The sequence below is a fragment of the Pongo pygmaeus genome, chromosome 10, assembly GCF_028885625.2.
Source record: "Pongo pygmaeus isolate AG05252 chromosome 10, NHGRI_mPonPyg2-v2.0_pri, whole genome shotgun sequence".
Lineage (NCBI taxonomy): Eukaryota > Metazoa > Chordata > Mammalia > Primates > Hominidae > Pongo > Pongo pygmaeus.
This window is the reverse complement of record NC_072383.2, coordinates 5,906,769-5,924,961: the sequence shown is the minus strand read 5'-3', so window position 1 is coordinate 5,924,961 and position 18,193 is coordinate 5,906,769. Positions and strand designations below refer to the sequence as shown.

Here is an 18,193-nt window from a genome sequence, read left to right as displayed (position 1 = left end):
GGCCAAAGGTCACCAATTACTTTGTGGGCCATGGTAGCTAATTTTTAGAGATCGGTTACAGGATCCAAATGCAATACAGTATATGTGTACTGAATAGGAATATATGTACTGAATAGGAATATGTGTACTGAATAGGAATACAGTATATGTGTACTGAAGTTGCCAGAAATATTTACTGAGCACTTACTATATGTCAGGTACTGTGGTGGCTGCTAAGGACAAAGCAAACAACAAGACAGACTCATTCTTTGTCCTCATGGAGCTACAGGTCTAGCAGAGAAGAAGGGTATGAGATGCCTAGTGACACAATGATAGTGATAGCGGGTCCATGCTGTGAAGGAGAAAGACGAGGAATTGTACAAACAAGAGGAAGGGACCAGGCATAATCCACGACTCAGGAAGAGGCTCCCTGAGGGAGGAATGTTTAAGCTGAGACCCAAATAGGAGTTGGGTGGGATGGGGGATGATGAGAGCTTTGCAATGGAGGGATAGAATGTGAGGAGGCTTGAGGGTGGGAAGCTGGTGGAACAGCCAGATGACAGTGAGAAGGGCTGGGTGCTGGAGCCTGGGGAGGAGGGTGAGAGGGGCTGGTACCTTAGACCATGTGCAAATCATCAGGCTTGCTGTCGAGTTAACTTTAGAGAGGAAGCGGGGTAGGGAGGGAGTGAGACGTCAGCAGACTGGGCAGGGCACAGGTTCAAGATGAGACGTGACTTAGCCTCTTTGTGAACTCAGTTCTCTACCAGTTTACTTAGTGGAGGACCAGGTCTGGGAAACCAGTGGACATCATGAGTTAAAAGAAATGGACAGGTCAGATGCGGTGACTCATGCCTGTAATTCTAGCACTTTGGGAGGCCAAGGCAGGTAGATCGCTTGAGTTCAAGAGTTTGAGATCAGGCTGGGGAAAATGGCAAAACTCCATCTTTAAAAAAGTATTTAAAAATTAGCTGGGTATGGTGGTGCACACCTGTAGTCCGAGCTTCTCGGGAGGCTGAGGTGGGAGGATTGCTTGAACCTGGGAGGTGGTTGCAGTGAGCCAAGATCATGCCACTGCTCTCCAGACTGGGAGACAAAGCAAGACCCCATCTTGGAAAAAAAAAAGAGAGAGACCGGTGAACTCAGAAGTCAGGCTCTGATTGAGGAGTATTCATTTTATTCATTTCCTTTGGCCACAGTACTCACACCGTCTTCTTGGGTAACTCTCCCTGATACCAAGAACTAGAGAAGCAGGGTTTGTAGGGCTTTATGAAAATGGAGTCACAGTGAAAGGATTGCATAGTTTTTTGAGACATTTCAACTAAGCTAGAGACATTTCCTGCTCTGTTATATATTTCACATTGCTTGTCCCTGGAAAAATTACCTACTTTAGACTGACAGGCCTGGGCCTTCCTACAGAAATATCTGTGCCCTGGTTCTCCCTTCTCTGATGACAAGGACCAAATTATGTGTTACAGCTCATTTTACACGAACTGACGTTTTAGTTGCCTGTTGAGATTTAGGAGTCCCACCAGTCATATTGATTACTTATTTATAACATCTTCTTTAGGGATGGGTTATATCCTCTGATGGCTAATCTCTTAATGTTGTGTTAAATTTCCTGTCGATTTCAGCAAGTTATATTTTCTGACCTTGTCCCCAAATTCTGGAGATGCACTATATTTTGAACCTGTGATTTCCTTTAGGACATGTGGGACATTTTGAAAATCTTGTAGATAATTTTAAAAGTGAAAGACAATAAAGGAACCAGGATTACTCATTCATACTTTTAATCTAACGGTAACTGGTTTTCCCCAGTGAGGACCTGCTGTGTGTGCAGTCTCGTGCTAGGTGCTTGAAGAATAGAGAAGAAGTTTCAGATACTGTCCCACAGTCGAGAAGCAGTCATTTTACCTGGGTAGAGCTAATCTCTATAGTAATGCCTGACGTTTATTGAACACTCCACATTTCAGGCACACTAGCAGGGACTTCACCTACTTCATCTGCAATTCTCACAACAGCCATGCAACATTTCTCATCCTCCTTATTCAGATAAAGAAGGTGAGGCTCATTTGGTTAAGTGACTTACCTAAGCTCCCACAGCTGCAAAATTCCGGAGGCAAATCATTTTTTTTTTTAAATAATTGAGGCATAGGTCTCTGTTTATTTTCAGGCGGTGAAGATTCCAGAATTAGTGGGAAATACTGATTCTATTTGAATCTCTAAACTATGAGGGAAGCTATACACCTAGATAGTTTTTTTCCCTTTCTAATCTTGTTCCATAATTAATTTTGTTTTTTTTCAGTATTTTGCTATTAGAACTAATGCTGTCACAAATATATTTTTTCCTTTTACTTTTAGTTGACATAACTGTACATACTTATGGGATACAGAGTGATATTTTGATACATATATGCAATGTGTAATGATTAAATCAGGGTAGTTAGCATATCTGTCACCCCTAATATATAATTTCTTTGTGTTGTAAACATTCACAATCCTCTCTTCTAACTTTTTGGAAACATACAGTAAATTATATGAATCCTACCCAGGCAGTGCTGCAGAACACTAGAAGGTATTCATCCTCTCTAGCTTAACTTTGGATCCATTAACCAACCAACCTCTCCCCATCCTCCCCTCCCCACGTTTTCCCCAGCCTCTAATAACCACAATTCTTTTTTTTTTTTTTTTTTTTTTTTGAGATGGAGTCTTGCTGTCGCCCAGGCTGGAGTGCAGTGGCGCGATCTCAGCTCACTGCAGGCTCCACCCCCTGGAGTTCACACCATTCTCCTGCCTCAGCCTCCCACGTAGCTGGGACTACAGGCGCCCGCCACCTCGCCCAGCTAATTTTTTGTATTTTTAGTAGAGACGGGGTTTCACCATGTTAGCCAGGATGGTCTCGATCTCCTGACCTCGTGATCTGCCTGCCTCGGCCTCCCAAAGTGCTGGGATTACAGGCGTGCCACCGTGCCCGGCCCAATAACCACAATTCTATGCTCTACTTCCATAAGCTCAAATATTTTTTAGCTTCCACATATGAGTGAGAACATGTGGTATTTGTCTTTCTGTGTCTGGCTGTTTCACTTAACATGATGTCCTCCAGGCTCATCCATATTGCTGTGAATAGCAGGATATCATTCTTTTTATGGCTGAGTACTATTCCAGTGCACATATGTATATACATATCACATTTCTTTTATCCATTCTTCTCTTGATGGACATTTAGGTTGATTCAACAAATAATCTAATTAAAAACTGGGCAAAGGATCTAAATAAACACTTCACAAAAGAAGACATAGAAATGGACAACAGGTATATGAAAAAATGCTTAACATCACTGATCATCAAGGAATGCAAATCAAAATCACAATGAGATATCATCTCACCCCAGTTAGAATGGCTATTATAAAAAAAGACCAAAAAAATAAAGGCTGGCAAGGATGCAGTGAAAAGGGAACTCTCACATACTGCTGGTAGGAATGTAAATTGGTATAGCCATTATGGAAAGCAGAATGGAGGTCCCTCAAAAACGAAAAATGGAACTAGCATATGACCTAGCAATCCCATTCTTGGGTATGGATCCAAAGGAAAAGAAATCAGTATATCAAGGGGATACCTGCACCCCCATGTTTATTGCAGGACTATTCACAATAACTAAGGATTCAGATCTTATTCTGTCTAACTTGGAAGCTCCAAGGTCTTCCACTCCCCTACTATGCCTAAAAGAACCCACATCCACAAGCAGAGCAGAATGGGTGTTGGAGTGGCCTAGGGGACAAGGAAAAATTTTTTTAAAGTCAATACATGTTAACCTTCGGGTTTAGATTCCTGGGGGATGCATTCGGTGATGGTTGTGCTCCGGAGCTTTCAAGGAGTTATTTTTTTCTCTGGAGACACAGCCAGTCACATCAGCTAATATTTCACAATGGTGGGTATGTTTTCCTTTTTATGAGAAGGTAACAATATTGCACAGTGTGAAAGGAACATGACTAGATCCACAAAACTGCATTCCTGCTTTTGTTTTCATTTAAAATAAGTTCCTTTTGAGGAGAGTAGAGATGCATGCTCTGCCGGAGGAAGTTAACAACCCCATACTGGGAAACGATTTTGCATTGGTTAGTGTAAGATTAGGCTGCAATTGATAGAGCCTCTAAAATCACCGTGGATAAACAAGGTAGAATTCTACCTTTCACGTAAAAATCTAAAGGCAGCCCAGGGCTGCTATGACACTCTCTAGAGCCAGAGCCAGCTTCTCTCTTGACAACTTTGCTGTTTCTGGCCCGGACTTTAACCTCAAGGTCTAAAATGTCTGTGTCCATCTTCCAGGCAGCAGGTTAAGGGGATGGAAGAAAATGACGGGGCAAAAAGCACCTACTTGCTGTGTTTGAAGAAGGTTACCAGATACTTCCACCTCGCGACACTGGCCAGAAATACTGTTTATGGAAACACCTCATTGCAAGGGAGATGTGGTCTTAATGCTGGACAGCCATGTGCTTTGTTAAAAATGAAGAACATGAGAACAGCTGTCAGGCTACAGCTAGCAGTCTGCCACCAAGGTCTTGGAATTTGACCCTTGCCCTCCCAACCCTACCTCAAACTTAGAACATCTGCACCCACTTAATGGACATTTGTTACGCACTTGAGCCACCGACCCTAAAGAAAGTTAAAACAGCATTCATCACAATCTGAAAATAAAGACAAAGGGTAATATGTTAACATTCGTAATCGTCGTGATCTCCTCTTAGCGAGAGGGATGATGCTGTTTGCCATCTTTCACCAAAAACATAACTTCTGGAGCCGTGATGGAGAGCTGGGCTTGCAGGTCAGCTTCACAGATGGTTTCTTTTCTTTCCCTTTATTTTCACTTAATTGGAAAAGCTTAAATTACAGTTAGAAGTAGCAGCAAGTGATTGATGATTCTATCTAGTAGTCCTGCAAAACCAAAGATAAAATTGGGGAGATTTCTTGCTGAAGGCCGCTTTCAGTATTTTGTCAGAACGATGACACACTTGGGATTGGGAAGGTTTCATTTTAAGGCTGCCACATAGGTTCCTTATCAACCCTTGGATTTGATTTTAGCCTAAACACATGTCTTTGTATTGTGTTACAGTCCTTGGGTGTGTTTCTTAATTATCCTGAGTGACTATGTCATATCTGAACACTATTTTTATTGCACTATCTGTGTAACTTTGGGCAAATCATTTACATTTTCCCTGCCTTGGTTTTTTCAGCTGTGGAACAGAGATTGTGGTAGTACTGGCCTTACAGCATAGTTGCAAATATTGTCTGAGCTAATGCACGTGACCACCTAACTCGGTTCTGGCGCATAATACACACTCAATAAATATGCATTGTGGTAATTGTTATTTTCAGATATTTTCAAACTCTAGACTACCCAAGCCTTTCACACCATAGTCCAATCTCCTTGTGAAATCTTGGTTTATTCTTCATTTTTCTGCCTTGTAAGTCATGAGCTTTCTTCCTCAAAGTGAGGTTTGGTTCTGGACGTTTGAATTACTGAACATATTTTGGAGCTGCCATTGAAGAATAATAGAAATAGTTTTCACTTGCATTAATGAGTGCCATCAGACATCTTTTTATTTTGTTCCTCATCTCAAAAACACATGTGAGCACCTCCATAGGCAGTGTTCTTCAGGGGGGGACGTAGTCTTCTATTTGCCGTCTATCTCTCTGCCAGGCACACTGAAAATGCAGACAGTCAGAGCCTGTGAGTTGAAGATTTTCTACATAGTCTTCAACACTAAACCAAGATCAGAGGGCGGAATGAAGGATTGTGCTATCAGCTTGTTCCTTCTCTCTGAACACAGTGAAGGAGTTTAAACACAATGCTTGTGCTTAATTTTGCAGGTAGTTTTAGAAACTTCTCACCAATAATGAGACTTTTGCCAGTTTTTCCTACTTGGTTTTGGTCCTCTTTAGTTCTTTAGTGACAAAATTAATTAAATTCATATCAGAAAGTATTTTTTCCCCTTTGTGTGCTTGTTCTGAAAAAAAAAGTGAGTGTTTATTTGAAGATGAGGTGCCTTCCTCTCATAATCTGACACCTATTTGTAACAGACATGGTGACAAGGGCCAGATGAATTGCTGGGTCAATGAAACCTGATTTTCAAATACTCATCACTGCATTTTCTGTCCTTATTTTTCATGTTTTGAGAGAAATCAACACACAACACAGTCACTTATCCTGAGACATAGATTCATGCTCTGTATTCATATAGGAGCCCTGTTTATATTATCTTGCAATGTACCATTGTCATTATGATTTATAGTATTACTTCTGGGCTCTAGTAGATCACTTTTGTGGTTTGGGGCTATAACGGCATGACAGTAGAACAAAAATACAAACTTGAACAATAAACAGTAAAAACGTGTGAATGGAGACAAGTTGCAGGCTATTCACTGAATGTGAGCAGTGGAAAACCAACCACTTGTTATTAAGAGTGTAATGAGATTTCCATGAAAATCATGATTGCTTATATTTCAAATCTGTGACCAAAATTGTTTTAACTTGCTTTTTTTTTTTCCTCTGAAGCTACCAAACTTCCAGGGGCCACACTTTGGGAACACTATCCTACTGTTTTCGATGAGAGCATTTTTGGAATAGACTGATGAACTGGGTACAGGTGGGAAGGGACTGGTCCCTGGTGAATTTTAAAGAGAACGAAAACGAGAAACTGAAGAACAACGGGTTGGGCTTCTTGGTGTGGAACAGTTGAAGAACCAGGAATTTAAGCTATGTCCTTACAAGTGTTTCCATTTGTTCTTTCTTTGTACCTTGCAGAATAAAAGCCAGGGCTCCATCTTTGTCCGGATACACGCCCCGTGGCAGGTGCTGGCCAGAGAGGCAGAATTCTTGAAGATCAAAGTTCCTACCAAGAAAGTATGAGCATGTTTCTCCTGGGTTGTGGGCCTCCTGAGGGCTGGATGGATGCAAATAATTTGGGAATAGGGCCAGGTGGGATGTGGGTTTTGTGGAATCGAAATCACACTTGCCTCCCCAGGGACCCATGATGCGGGGAGGTGGGGAACGGGGAAGAGTTGGGGTGGGGAGGGAGATCCTCCCACCTAAGAGCACTGGCTGGGTTTGCTCCATGAGAAGCAACACATTGTCCCTGTCCGTGTTCTTCATTTTTCTGTTTCACCTCCCTTCTCTCTCTTCTCAGGGTCCTAGTACAGCCAGACACTTCTTTAGTGAATAGAGTAATGAGAGAAGGCTGCAAGCCACGCTGACTGAGTCAGCAGTGTGCAGGGGAAACAGCACCAATTTACTGTGGAGATAACCTATTCTAGTTACGATTTTGTCACTATATATTGTGTGGTGGTGGGTTTCACTTTTCTCCTCTGTAAATAAGAAGGTTCTTAATCAAGGGAATTGATTGAGATCACCTGCTAAGTGTTTTCAAACTGTTCATGCCAGTGTCGCATCCCTGGGAATTTGACCTACTTGGTTGGTATGGAATGAAGTTCTCATCAGTGTTAGGCAAAAAATCCCCAGGAGGTTCTGATGCACGTCTGGGTTGACAGCCACACAGTTTAGATGATGTTTGAGGTAGTTTTTTTTTTTTTAATCCAGGATGGTCTATACATAATTTAAAAATCTACCCAGAAGCCAGGCACAGTGGCTCGCACCTGTAATCCCAGCACTTTGTGGGGGAGAAGTGGAAGGATCCCTTGAGGTCAGAAGTTTGAGACCAGCCTGGGCAACATAGCAAAACCCCACCTCTACCAAAAAAAAAAAAAAAAAAAAATCTGCCTGGGGAATTTCTAGGTGACATGTCTCCTTGTGTAACAAAATCTAGCAAATAGCTCCAAAGAGAAAGGAAGCATGTGCTCACAGATACTCTGTTCTTTATTCATTAGGTATTTTAGGGGAAAGGGGTGGCTATTGACTTTGACCATCTGCGATGTCTCTTAGGGAGGGTCCTGTGGCAGATGGCACTCTAGTTTAACCATGGGTGAACTGTGGGTGGTCTCTCTTTCTTTCTCTCTACCCCCTCTTCTCTCTCTCTCATATACACCACACACACACACACACACACCCCTTTCCATAGTGTAGTTGTATACGTGCTGACTTACCATGGCAAAGATCATCTTGCTCTTTGTAACTACCATCATCATAGTTTTCATGCTGCCCACTGTGAACAGAATTCCATATTTGTTGCCTTCTCTACCACCACTGTAATCACCTGCCCCCTCGTCACCATGCCCACTCTCAGTGCTATCATTATAGTCAGCAACACCATTCTGATTTACATTGTTGGCTAACACCATTTTCACTACCAACAGATCTGCTATCTCCATCAAAAATCACTCATCAAATACCAGCATGTGACTGATACCATCATGAATCCTCTACTTGAGAAGAATAAAGTCTATGGGTTCTGTTCTTATAGATTTATTACAATGGACAATAACTCCATGGCAGCTGGACAAATGCTTATTAAGCAATGAACAAACACAAACACAAATATTAGCTATAAACATTTTGCCAACAAAAGGTGATTTTTGGTGTTGGGGAGGGGGGGTCACATGCCTGAAGTGTCTCAGTTTCACAAGGAATATGCTGTGTCTTTCCCCTTCAATTGCGCTGCTGCGTTTTTTTGTCTCCTAGTTTCAGTCCTCTCACTCCTAATACTGCAGCCCTCAAATGCGGGCGCCATCTTAGTTTTGGATCTCTGCTCCTCCTTAGCTGATGTTCTCTGGAGTTCCTGGCAACATGATACTAGTTTCAGCTTTGGGTGGAGGCTTCTGCTTCCTCCTGGTGGGGTCCTATTTTGGCCAACCCTATCTCCTCTTTCTTCTGTCTTCCTTCTAACTCCAATATATTATTCTCCTTTCTCTCTGGTTTATCTGAATGTGTAATGTTCTCTTAACCTCATTCTATTTCTGTCTTGTTTCCTATGTTTTAATCTCTGCTGCTGATCCTTGGAAAGGAGGTGAGCAAAACTCTAATGCCCATGTTATGATTTCCATCCCCCAGGGTAATCCTTTTAGGGGAAACCTAGAGGCATAGGAAAAGTGTGTCCTTTTTCAACCTCCGCTTGCTTATTTTCCTTCTTTGCTTTCCTTCCCATCTTTCTGCTCTCATTCTTTTCCTTCTCTTCTCTCTTCCTTCCACCCCCCACCTCTGATGCCTTCTCTTAGCCTCTCTCTCTGTTCTTTGCACACCCTATGACACCCCCACATCTCTCTTTTTTTTTTTTTTTTTGAAATGGAGTCTTGCTCTGTCGCCCAGGCTGGAGTGCAGTGGTGCGATCTTGGCTTACTGCAATCTCCGTCCCCCAGGTTCAAGCAATTCTCCTGCCTCAACCTCCTGAGTAGCTGGGATTACAGGTGCGCATCACCACGCCCAGCTAATTTTTGTATTTTTAGTGGAGACAGGGTTTCTCCATGTTGGCCAGCTAGTCTTGAATTTCTGACTTCATGATCTGCCTGCCTAGGCCTCCCAAAGTGCTGGGATTACAAGCATGAGCCACCACACCCAGCCAGACACCTCCACATCTCTTGTCTTTCTGCCACCTTCTCCTCCTCAGTCCCAGACTTGGCTTCCCCGGTAGTGCTTGCCTTTGGTCCCTCTGGTATCTCCTTTATCCTTTCACACGCTTATGCTTTTTAGAGCATAGTTTTGGATAAATGACATCTTGGCCTTCAGAGTTTCAGTGCCCCTATACATTAGCTGTTTGGAACTTACATCTGTAGTTTTTAGGTGGTACCTGCATTTGAACTTGTAGATGAGTTGGTGAGGGTGAGAACATAGTATAAAGCAGCCATCTCTGGGTTTTTCTCCCCACTTTCCATTTTGGTAGACACAGAGCTAGTTGAGTCCTCAGAAGAAGCGACTTTCTAACCTTGGTTCTGCAGTTATTCGTTCTGTGATTTGGGGACATCATCCCATCTCTCAGCGCCTCAGTTGCCTCATCTATGATATGGGCATACTCATACCTGTCCTATTTTTCTTAGAAGGTTGTTGTAAGGATCTGATTCTTAACCCGTGCTGTGTAAATGCAGGATTTTGTTGTGTCTGCTTTCTGAGACATTTTAATGTGTATTCTCAATTCTTAGTCCCCCAGTCAACTTCCTTTCTGACCAAAGAAGCAGCCAGCACTAATAGTGCTCCCTCTGTAAGAAAGTCCTTGGAGAGGCACTGAGGGAGCAGAAACAAGCCATGCCCTCAGGGTGCTGACAATCACAGGGCAGCATAGGGGGAGTGCAGGTGCCCAGACATCAAGGCAGTGATGGGATACTGTGTCAAGTAGTAACTCATTAGCCCAGCACCAATTCTGTTTGTCAATGTGGTGGGTTAGGGAGTAGGGAGAGGCAAAGCCATGTGGTTGCCCCTCCAAGGCTGCAGATAAAACAGAAAGAACTTTTTCCCAAAGTTTCTTGGTCCCAGAATCGACTCAGGGGGACTGTTTTGGCTTCCTTTTACCACATGGCCCCAGATCTTCCTTTTCTTTCTTTTCTTTTTTTTTTTTTTTTTTTTTGAGATGGAGTCTCCCTCTGTCACCCAGGCTGGAGTGCAGTGGTACAATCTCGGCTCACTGCAACCTCTGCCTCCTGGGCTGAAGCGATTCTCTTGCCTCAGCCTCCCAAGTAGCTGGGACTATAGGCACGCACCACCACGCCCGGCTATTTTTTGTATTTTTAGTACAGACAGGGTTTCAACATGTTGGCCAGGCTGGTCTCGAACTCCTGACCTCAAGTGATCCATCTGCCTCAGCCTCCCAAACTGTTGGGATTACAGGCATGAGCCACTGCACCCGGCCCCAGATCTTCTTTTTATCATAGAAGGCAATGGCTTGTAGTGGAGCTCACAGAGGGTATTATACATAGATGAGGAGGGATATAACTTGGTATGCTGGGTAGGATGCTATGTTTGTAAAAATTAATCTGAGGCTCTCATCCCAGGGGTGGGGGGTCTGGGTTAAACCCAGTTCCTGAGTTGAGAGAGGAGCATAGAAAATGGAGGACGAGACTCGCTGTCTGTGGAGGGCTAGTGTTGGGGCTGGTGGCATGTTCTCTTTTTAAAATGGGTTTGGGAAGTGACCAAAATGAGAAAAAAACCACATTTGCTGGGAGCCACATCCTGGCGGCGAGGGGAGCGTGGAGGAAGAATGAGGCATGGCGTGGGATCAGTTAAGCATCCTCCAGGCAGTGGAGGTTTGGATCATAACTCAGTGGGGTCCAGAGAGACTGGGAAGATGGGGAGGAAATCACAAAATCGAGATCTCAAACCTGGACAAATCCATTGTAATGTGTCCAGGGACTCCAAGTCCTGAGCACAGATATTAACTGGGAGGGGGAATCTTGGAAGGAAGCATTTGTTTTCCAAAAACAACAACAGAAGAGCCAGCATTTTGTGAGAGACACTCAAGAACCATGCACAGAAGGGTGTGGGAAGGCCTGGCCTTTGGCCCCAAGCAGCCTGGGAAGGTTTGAAATGGCGGTATGGAAGCAGGTGCTTTCTTACGTCTGCTCATTACCGAGATGGCTCTTCTAGAGATTGTGGTCAACATTTCTGTTGATTTCTCATTTGCTTTTTTTGTATATATGAATAAACACTCCGTTTCTCATCCTTTACATTCTCTTATTTCTCAAGCCTCTAGCAGAGACAAGGTCGGTGCAGGCTATTAGGGATGACTTTCACATCAATGAAATCATATTAATCCAGCCAGAGTCCACTAAATTTGGAAGAAGTGACATGCCTGGGATGGGTGAAAAATCCCTTTTGTCCAATCGTCAGAGCTTTTGTAGCTATTGTTAATAGAGTGACTGATATTGCAGGGGTCTCATTTGCTGTCCCTCAGAGCATGCCAGAACTTTAGCTTATGTGTCCTTTGCATGCAAGTCATGCCTTTTTAGGAAAGCAGGCTCAGAGCTCCATGCATCTCCAAAACGGGAGTAATACACATTGTGGAGGGAAGAGGTGATGATGTACTCTGAATGCCTGGCAGAGAGGCACACACAACACATGAGAACTGCTGTTATTACTGCTGTTGGTATTGTTATTCATAGCAAGGTGTGCAGGCAGCGCAATTGGTACAAGACTAGGGCTGTTTCTGCTCTTTGACTCTCTTCTCTCTTCTCTGCAATGTTGGGGGAAGCAGGCCCAGTCCCTCAACTCTGCCAAGGCAGCCAGAAATCCAGACATGAAATCTGTGGAGATGCAGGAACAGATGGCCTTTGGACTATGTGCTGGGGATTTCCATTTCCTAGAGCACGGGTCCTTGGGGCATCTGTCAACACGATGGCTCCACCTGCGAGGTCTGCAGTGCAGTTGCTGGGAAAGCCAGTGAGAAGACTAGTGGGGTCCCGTGGTGCAGGAGGCAGAGCTTGAAGGCACCCATTTTAAGGGAGAGACAGCAAACGTGACAAGTGGTCCACCTTGAGTTCTACTCTTGGCTCTGCCCCCATTAACCTGGGGTTACTTGATTCATGTCTTAGTCTGTTTCCTAAAATGGACTTGAGATGGGTTACAACCAAAAGAATTTTGGTTGTAAAAGGACAGATAAAAAGAATCATGTAACTGGGGAGGAGGGGAGGTAGGGAAATGCAAGGGAAATGATGATAGTGGAAACTAAAAATAAGGGTGATGGATGCAGGTGAGACAGGGTTGCATTCTGGGCTTTCTGGTAGCCAAGACAGAAAGGACTGTGGCTCACAGTCGTCTGTAGGAATCAGCATCTGTTTTGCCAAAGGAGGCAAATTTTTCCTGTTGTAAAGGACATGAACAATACAAGGGACTATGTTTTCAGTAATAAGTTTACTTAAGCTTCTGCAATGTTCTTCATGTGACCATTGCTTGCACTGATTCTGGATAAAACTGAGGATGTAATGTTAAACTGTAGTTGAGGGAGGGTTGAATACAGAGTAATGTCTGCAAATTTCTGAGGAGCTAACTGGGTTCAAAGATAAAGGTTCGAGCAGAAATGCCACTGACACTTTAATTCTTTTCAGTTGAACCCATGTTTTGAAATGTTTATGTCTAATAAACTGCATTTATTAAAGAATAAGTTATCTTCTTTTCCTGAACAGAAAACATATGTAATTGCTATTAAGCATTATTTATCAGTGTGAAAAAAATTGGTGTTTCCACACTGAGCTGATAGAATTCCAGTTAAAAAGCAAAGAAACTTGGCATTTTAGTTAGCTTCAGTGGCCTCTTAGGAGGGAAAGGTAATTCCATTTAGCTTTGGAAATGATTGCAAATTGTTCTCAGGTACTTGTTATTGTCTCTCTAGAGACTCTGACTTGGTAGCCCTGGGTTTTGCAAAAGCTTCACAGGAGGACCTCTTCCTGGCTCATGGTGCTCGCCCGGCCTCAGGGACTCTACTCAGCCAGGACTGCAGCACCTCTTATTTCTCAGTTATCCAGATTTGCAGCTTGTATCAGTTAGCGTTCTCCAGAGAAACAGAACCAACAGGACACACACACACATACACACACACACACACACACACACACACAGAGAGTGAGAGAGAGAGAGAGAGGTGTTATGAGGAATTGGTTAATACAATTATGGGGGCTGGGAAGTCTCAAGATCTGCAGTTCATGCGAGGAGAGCTGATGGTATAGTTCCAGTCTATGTCCAAAGACCTGAGAACTAGGAAAGCCAATGAAGAAGCTCCAGCAGCCTCAAGACCCAAGAACTGATATTTCAGTTCAAGTTTGAAGGCAGGAAAAGACTGATGTCCCAGCTCATGCAGTCAGGCAGGAAGAGTTTCCCCTTAACTGTGGGAAGGTCAGCCTTTTTGTTCTATTCAGGCCTTCAACTGATTGGATGAGGCCAACCACATTCGGGAGGGTAATCTGCTCTGCTCAGCCTACTGACTCAAATGCTCATCTCATCCCAAAACACTCTCATAGATACACCCAGAATGTCTTATCAAATATCTGGGCACCCAATGGTCCAGTCAAGTTGACACATAAAATGAACCATCACAAGGCTTGTACTTTGAAAGTCAATAATCCTCTTTGTTAGGGAATGAATAGTGGCATTCAAAAAGATATGTCCAAGTCCTAGCCCTGGAACCTGTAAATATAATCTTATTTGGAAAAAAGGTCTTTGCAGATATAATTAGTTAAGGATCTCAGGATGAGATCATCCTGGATTTAGAATAGAACTTAAATCCAATGACAGGTATCCCTATAAGAGAAAGGTAGAAAGAGATTTGAGAGGGGAGAAGGTTATATGAAGAAGGCAGAGACTGGAATTATGCAGGCTTAAAGCAAAGAATGCATGGGGCCATCAAAAGCTGGAAGAGGCAAGAAATAATTTTTCCCTTATAGCCTTCAGAGGGAGTGCAGCCCCACTGATACCTTGATTTCAGACTTGTGACCTTCACAACTGTGACAGAATAAATTTATGTTGTGATAATTTGTTATGGCAGCACTATGAAACTAATACACTCTTCTTCTGGGCAGGAAACAGTAAGCAGACAATTGAAGACCTAGGTCTCTGGTAGGCTTGTTGGCTTTCTCTGTATTCCAAGAATCCACTTTGCAGATTCTAAGATAACTTGGAGTAGTCTTGTTTATTTGTTGTCATTGGGTTTGGGAGTTTTATGGAAGAGACTTGGTGCATGGATCTTCCTGCATGACCTTGGCATGTCTATGATGACTTTTTCATGTTCCATTTCTGTTTGATGGAATAGAAGTAGAGGCTCACCTTGTTATGAATGGTGGAAGGAGACCCAGTGTGGCTCGTGTCAAGAAGAGCTTACTCCACTCAAGAATTATTTTCCTATTTATACTTCTATTTCCAAATACAGTAATTAAGTAACAGCTTCTGCCTCAGTAAGAGGTGTCTGCAAAGAAGGATATTAGCATGTTTTAAAGCTTGTCCATGTTTCATAATTCTTACACTTGACTTTGAGGAAAAAGATTCATAAAACCGCTTTGAATTATGCCAGTCAAAACAAATTATCTTGAGATCAAAAGACTTATAGTTATAGGTATAAGTTGATAAATAGATAAATTAATTGAGTTTTAAATATAGTTAATACTGCATCCCATGTGCTAGACCATTTCGTAAGAGCCTTACGTACATGATTTGTTTTTACCTTCACAACAACGATATGAGGTAGGGATGAGCGTTAGCTTCATTTTATAGATGAGAAAATTGAAACTCAGAGAGGTTAATAAACTTATCCCAGGTCACACAGCTTGAAGGAGATAGTCAGGGACTCAAAATCATGTCTGTCTGACTCCAAAGCCATGCTCCTACTCTCTCACTTTACTGAAAAATCCATAATTGGACTTGAGTTAGTGGATAGTGTGGTCTAGAATGGCATTTCTCAAAGTGTATTTTTTAGAATGAAAGTCTTTGTTCTTCTTTTGGATTTTTTTTTTCTTCTTCTTTTTTTTTTTTTTTTTTGAGATGTAGTCTTGCTCTGTCGCCCAGGCTGGAGCGCAGTGGAGTGATCTCGGCTTACTGCAAGCCCTGCCTCCTGAGTTGATGCCATTCTCTGGCCTCAGCCTCCCGAGTAGCTGGGACTACAGGCGCCCGCCACCACACCCAGCTAATTTTTTGTATTTTTAGTAGAGACAGGGTTTCGCCATGTTAGCCAAGATGGTCTTGGTCTCCTGACCTCGTGATCCACCCGCCTCAGCCTCCCAAAGTGCTGGGATTACAGGCACGAGCCACCGTGCCAGGCCATTTTTTTTTTTTTTTTTTGAGACAAAGTCTCAAAAAAGTCTTGCCCAGGCTGGAGTGCAGTGGTACAGTCATGGTTTATTGCAACCTTGATTTCCCGGGCTCAGGTGTTTCTCCCCCTCAGCCTCCTGAATAGCTGGGACTACAGGCACACAGCTCCATGCCTGGCTAATTTTTGGTAGAGACAGGGTTTCCCCCATGTTGCCCAGGCTGGTCTCGAACTCCTGGGCTCAAGTTATCCACCCACCTCTGCCTCCCAAAGTGCTGGGATTACAGGTGTGAGGTGCCATGCCCAGCCTAGTCTTTGGTTTTACAAAAAAAAAAAAAAAAAAAAAAAAAAAAAAAATTCCTAATTCAGAAAACACTAATGATTACAATTTACCAGAACAGTCAAAAGTTTTGAGAAGCCTTGTAGTAAAAAAAAAAATAAAAAACCAAACAAACACGCAAACAAAAACTGGTTCAATTTTTTTCAGGCCTTTTTCTGCTGAACACTTGAACACCTATGAATATCCTGGGGAACCAATGTTCTGCAGAACATACTCTGGGGAATTCCATCCTAGATTAAAGAATCCTGGTCTAGGAGAGGCAACAGATTTCATTGGTCATTTTTAAAAATGATATTGTCTTGCTCAGTGAGTTATTCCACATTCCTGGATTACAGCTTTCTCACCTGTACAGTAAGAAGATTAGCTCCTAAATTATCTGTCATAGCTTTAAAATGCTGTGGTCTACATGTAAAGCAAATGACAATTTGTGAATTTATTTTTTCCTCTGTTATTGATGTTGGCTGAGGGGCCTGAGGACAGTTACCTTTTGGGGTCAGTTACATTCTGATTGTTCACAGATATCTAAGAGTAAAAGTGTCGTACGTCTGTCACCTCTTCAAGCTTTGCTCTAAATACGGTAGTACACTTTGCCTGTGGTGCCTATTCTGAAACTGCCCTGTGTCCCCATGCCTGGTAATGTCACCGGGCTTTCTCTGGGTTTACCCATGCTGGACTGCTCTTCTCCAAACCATGCCTCTCTGTGTAGCCTAGATGGAGCTCCCTGATTTAGACTCTCGTCCAAGCAGAGTACTTTACTCTTTCCTCCATGGGCTGGAGCCTTTCCAGATGCTTTAAGTATTTGTCGTTGGTCCTAGAATGTTCTTCCCATTCCTGTCTGAATAAACAAATACTACTCATCCTTTGCTTCCCAGCCTAAATCTCACCTCCTTCATAGACCTTTCTTTATTCCTTCAGCCCAAACTGATATTACCTTTTCTGGACTCTTAGTCAACAGTCAGTATTTATCTTACCTGTTAGTTTTTCTTCAGCTGCTTCAGGTCCTAACTCTGGTGTTTCCAAATATATCATAAACCCCCTGAGAGCAAGTACTATGGTTTATATCTCTTACGTGTTCCCTGCAAACTCTAGTATGGTGTTCCTCAAACAATATTTGCTCAATAAACACCAGGTTGATTAACCCATTGATGCTTCCCCCGCCCAGCATCTTGTTTGGGTTGTGATCCCTAGCAGAGTCGCTCAGGATGATAAGAGATGTTTCAGCTCACAGCTGTATACTGGCCATGTGAAATTCAGCAATAGGAGTTGCCCCATGTTCCCTCCTCACCCTGACCAACTCCTTCCTTTATCAGAATTGTTTTTGATAGTTCAGTAAATCCAGAAAGAAAAATCAGGAGAAATTCTCTGAGTTTGTTGTTGGCATTTATTTATTTTATTGTTTTATTTTATTGTTTTTGAGATGGAGTCTCGCTCTGTCACCCAGGCTGGAGTGCAGTGGCGCAATCTCGGCTCACTGCAAACTCTGCCGCTCAGGTTCAAGCAATTCTCATACCTCAGCCTCCCAAGTAGCTGGGATTATAGGTGTGCGCCACTATGCCCAGCTAATTTTTGTATTTTTACTAGAGACAGGGTTTCACCATGTTGGCCAGGCTGGTCTCAAACTCGTGACCACAAATGATCTGCCCACCTTGGCCTCCCAAAGTTCTGGTATTACAGGTGTGAGCCACCGCGCCTGGCCTGAGTTTTATTAAGGATGGAGAACTTGCAGATCCTCGGTCGTGGGAAGGAGGTTTGCTGCCAACTCAGTCTTCAACATTACTTTCTGGACAGATTCTTGTTATTATTATTGTCAGTAACTTTTTAAATGAGCTAGAACTGATGCCGTTTACATAGGGTTGGTTGGCTATAGGTGGAGTCTTCCTCTTGCTCTCATTGCCTGTTCTCTAACATTTGTTTTCAATAGAGGGACAGCTGGGAGGGTAGAGTTTATATTTAATACCTTTATGGGCTTTTTGGTGTGTGTTCTTTGTTTGCTTTGATTGCTGTTTAAATAGACTGGAAAGAGTGCAGAATGCTTTTATTCATTTTGTTTTCTGTAATGCTTCTCACTGTCAAAAATAAGAAAAAATAATTGGTAGTACCTAAGTGCTGCAGTTCCTGTGAGGAACCTGAGATGGTCACGGCCGTGTTGCGGATGTGCATATAAGCCTGGGAAGACCCCAGGCCTGGTTGACTACGTGGAGGCCTTTCAGTG

General features: G+C 43.0%; 1 protein-coding gene across 2 annotated transcripts in view; it reads left to right on the top strand.

Annotated features, from left to right (window-relative positions):
* ANO2 (anoctamin 2) overlaps positions 1 to 18,193 on the top strand; it is a 395,453-nt gene that overhangs the window by 97,726 nt on the left and 279,534 nt on the right. For both annotated transcript variants that reach the window (XM_054444248.1, XM_054444249.2), the window contains one exon: positions 6,779 to 6,877. In XM_054444248.1, the coding sequence (XP_054300223.1) occupies positions 6,779 to 6,877 (99 nt within the window). The remainder of the gene's footprint in view (positions 1 to 6,778; positions 6,878 to 18,193) is intronic.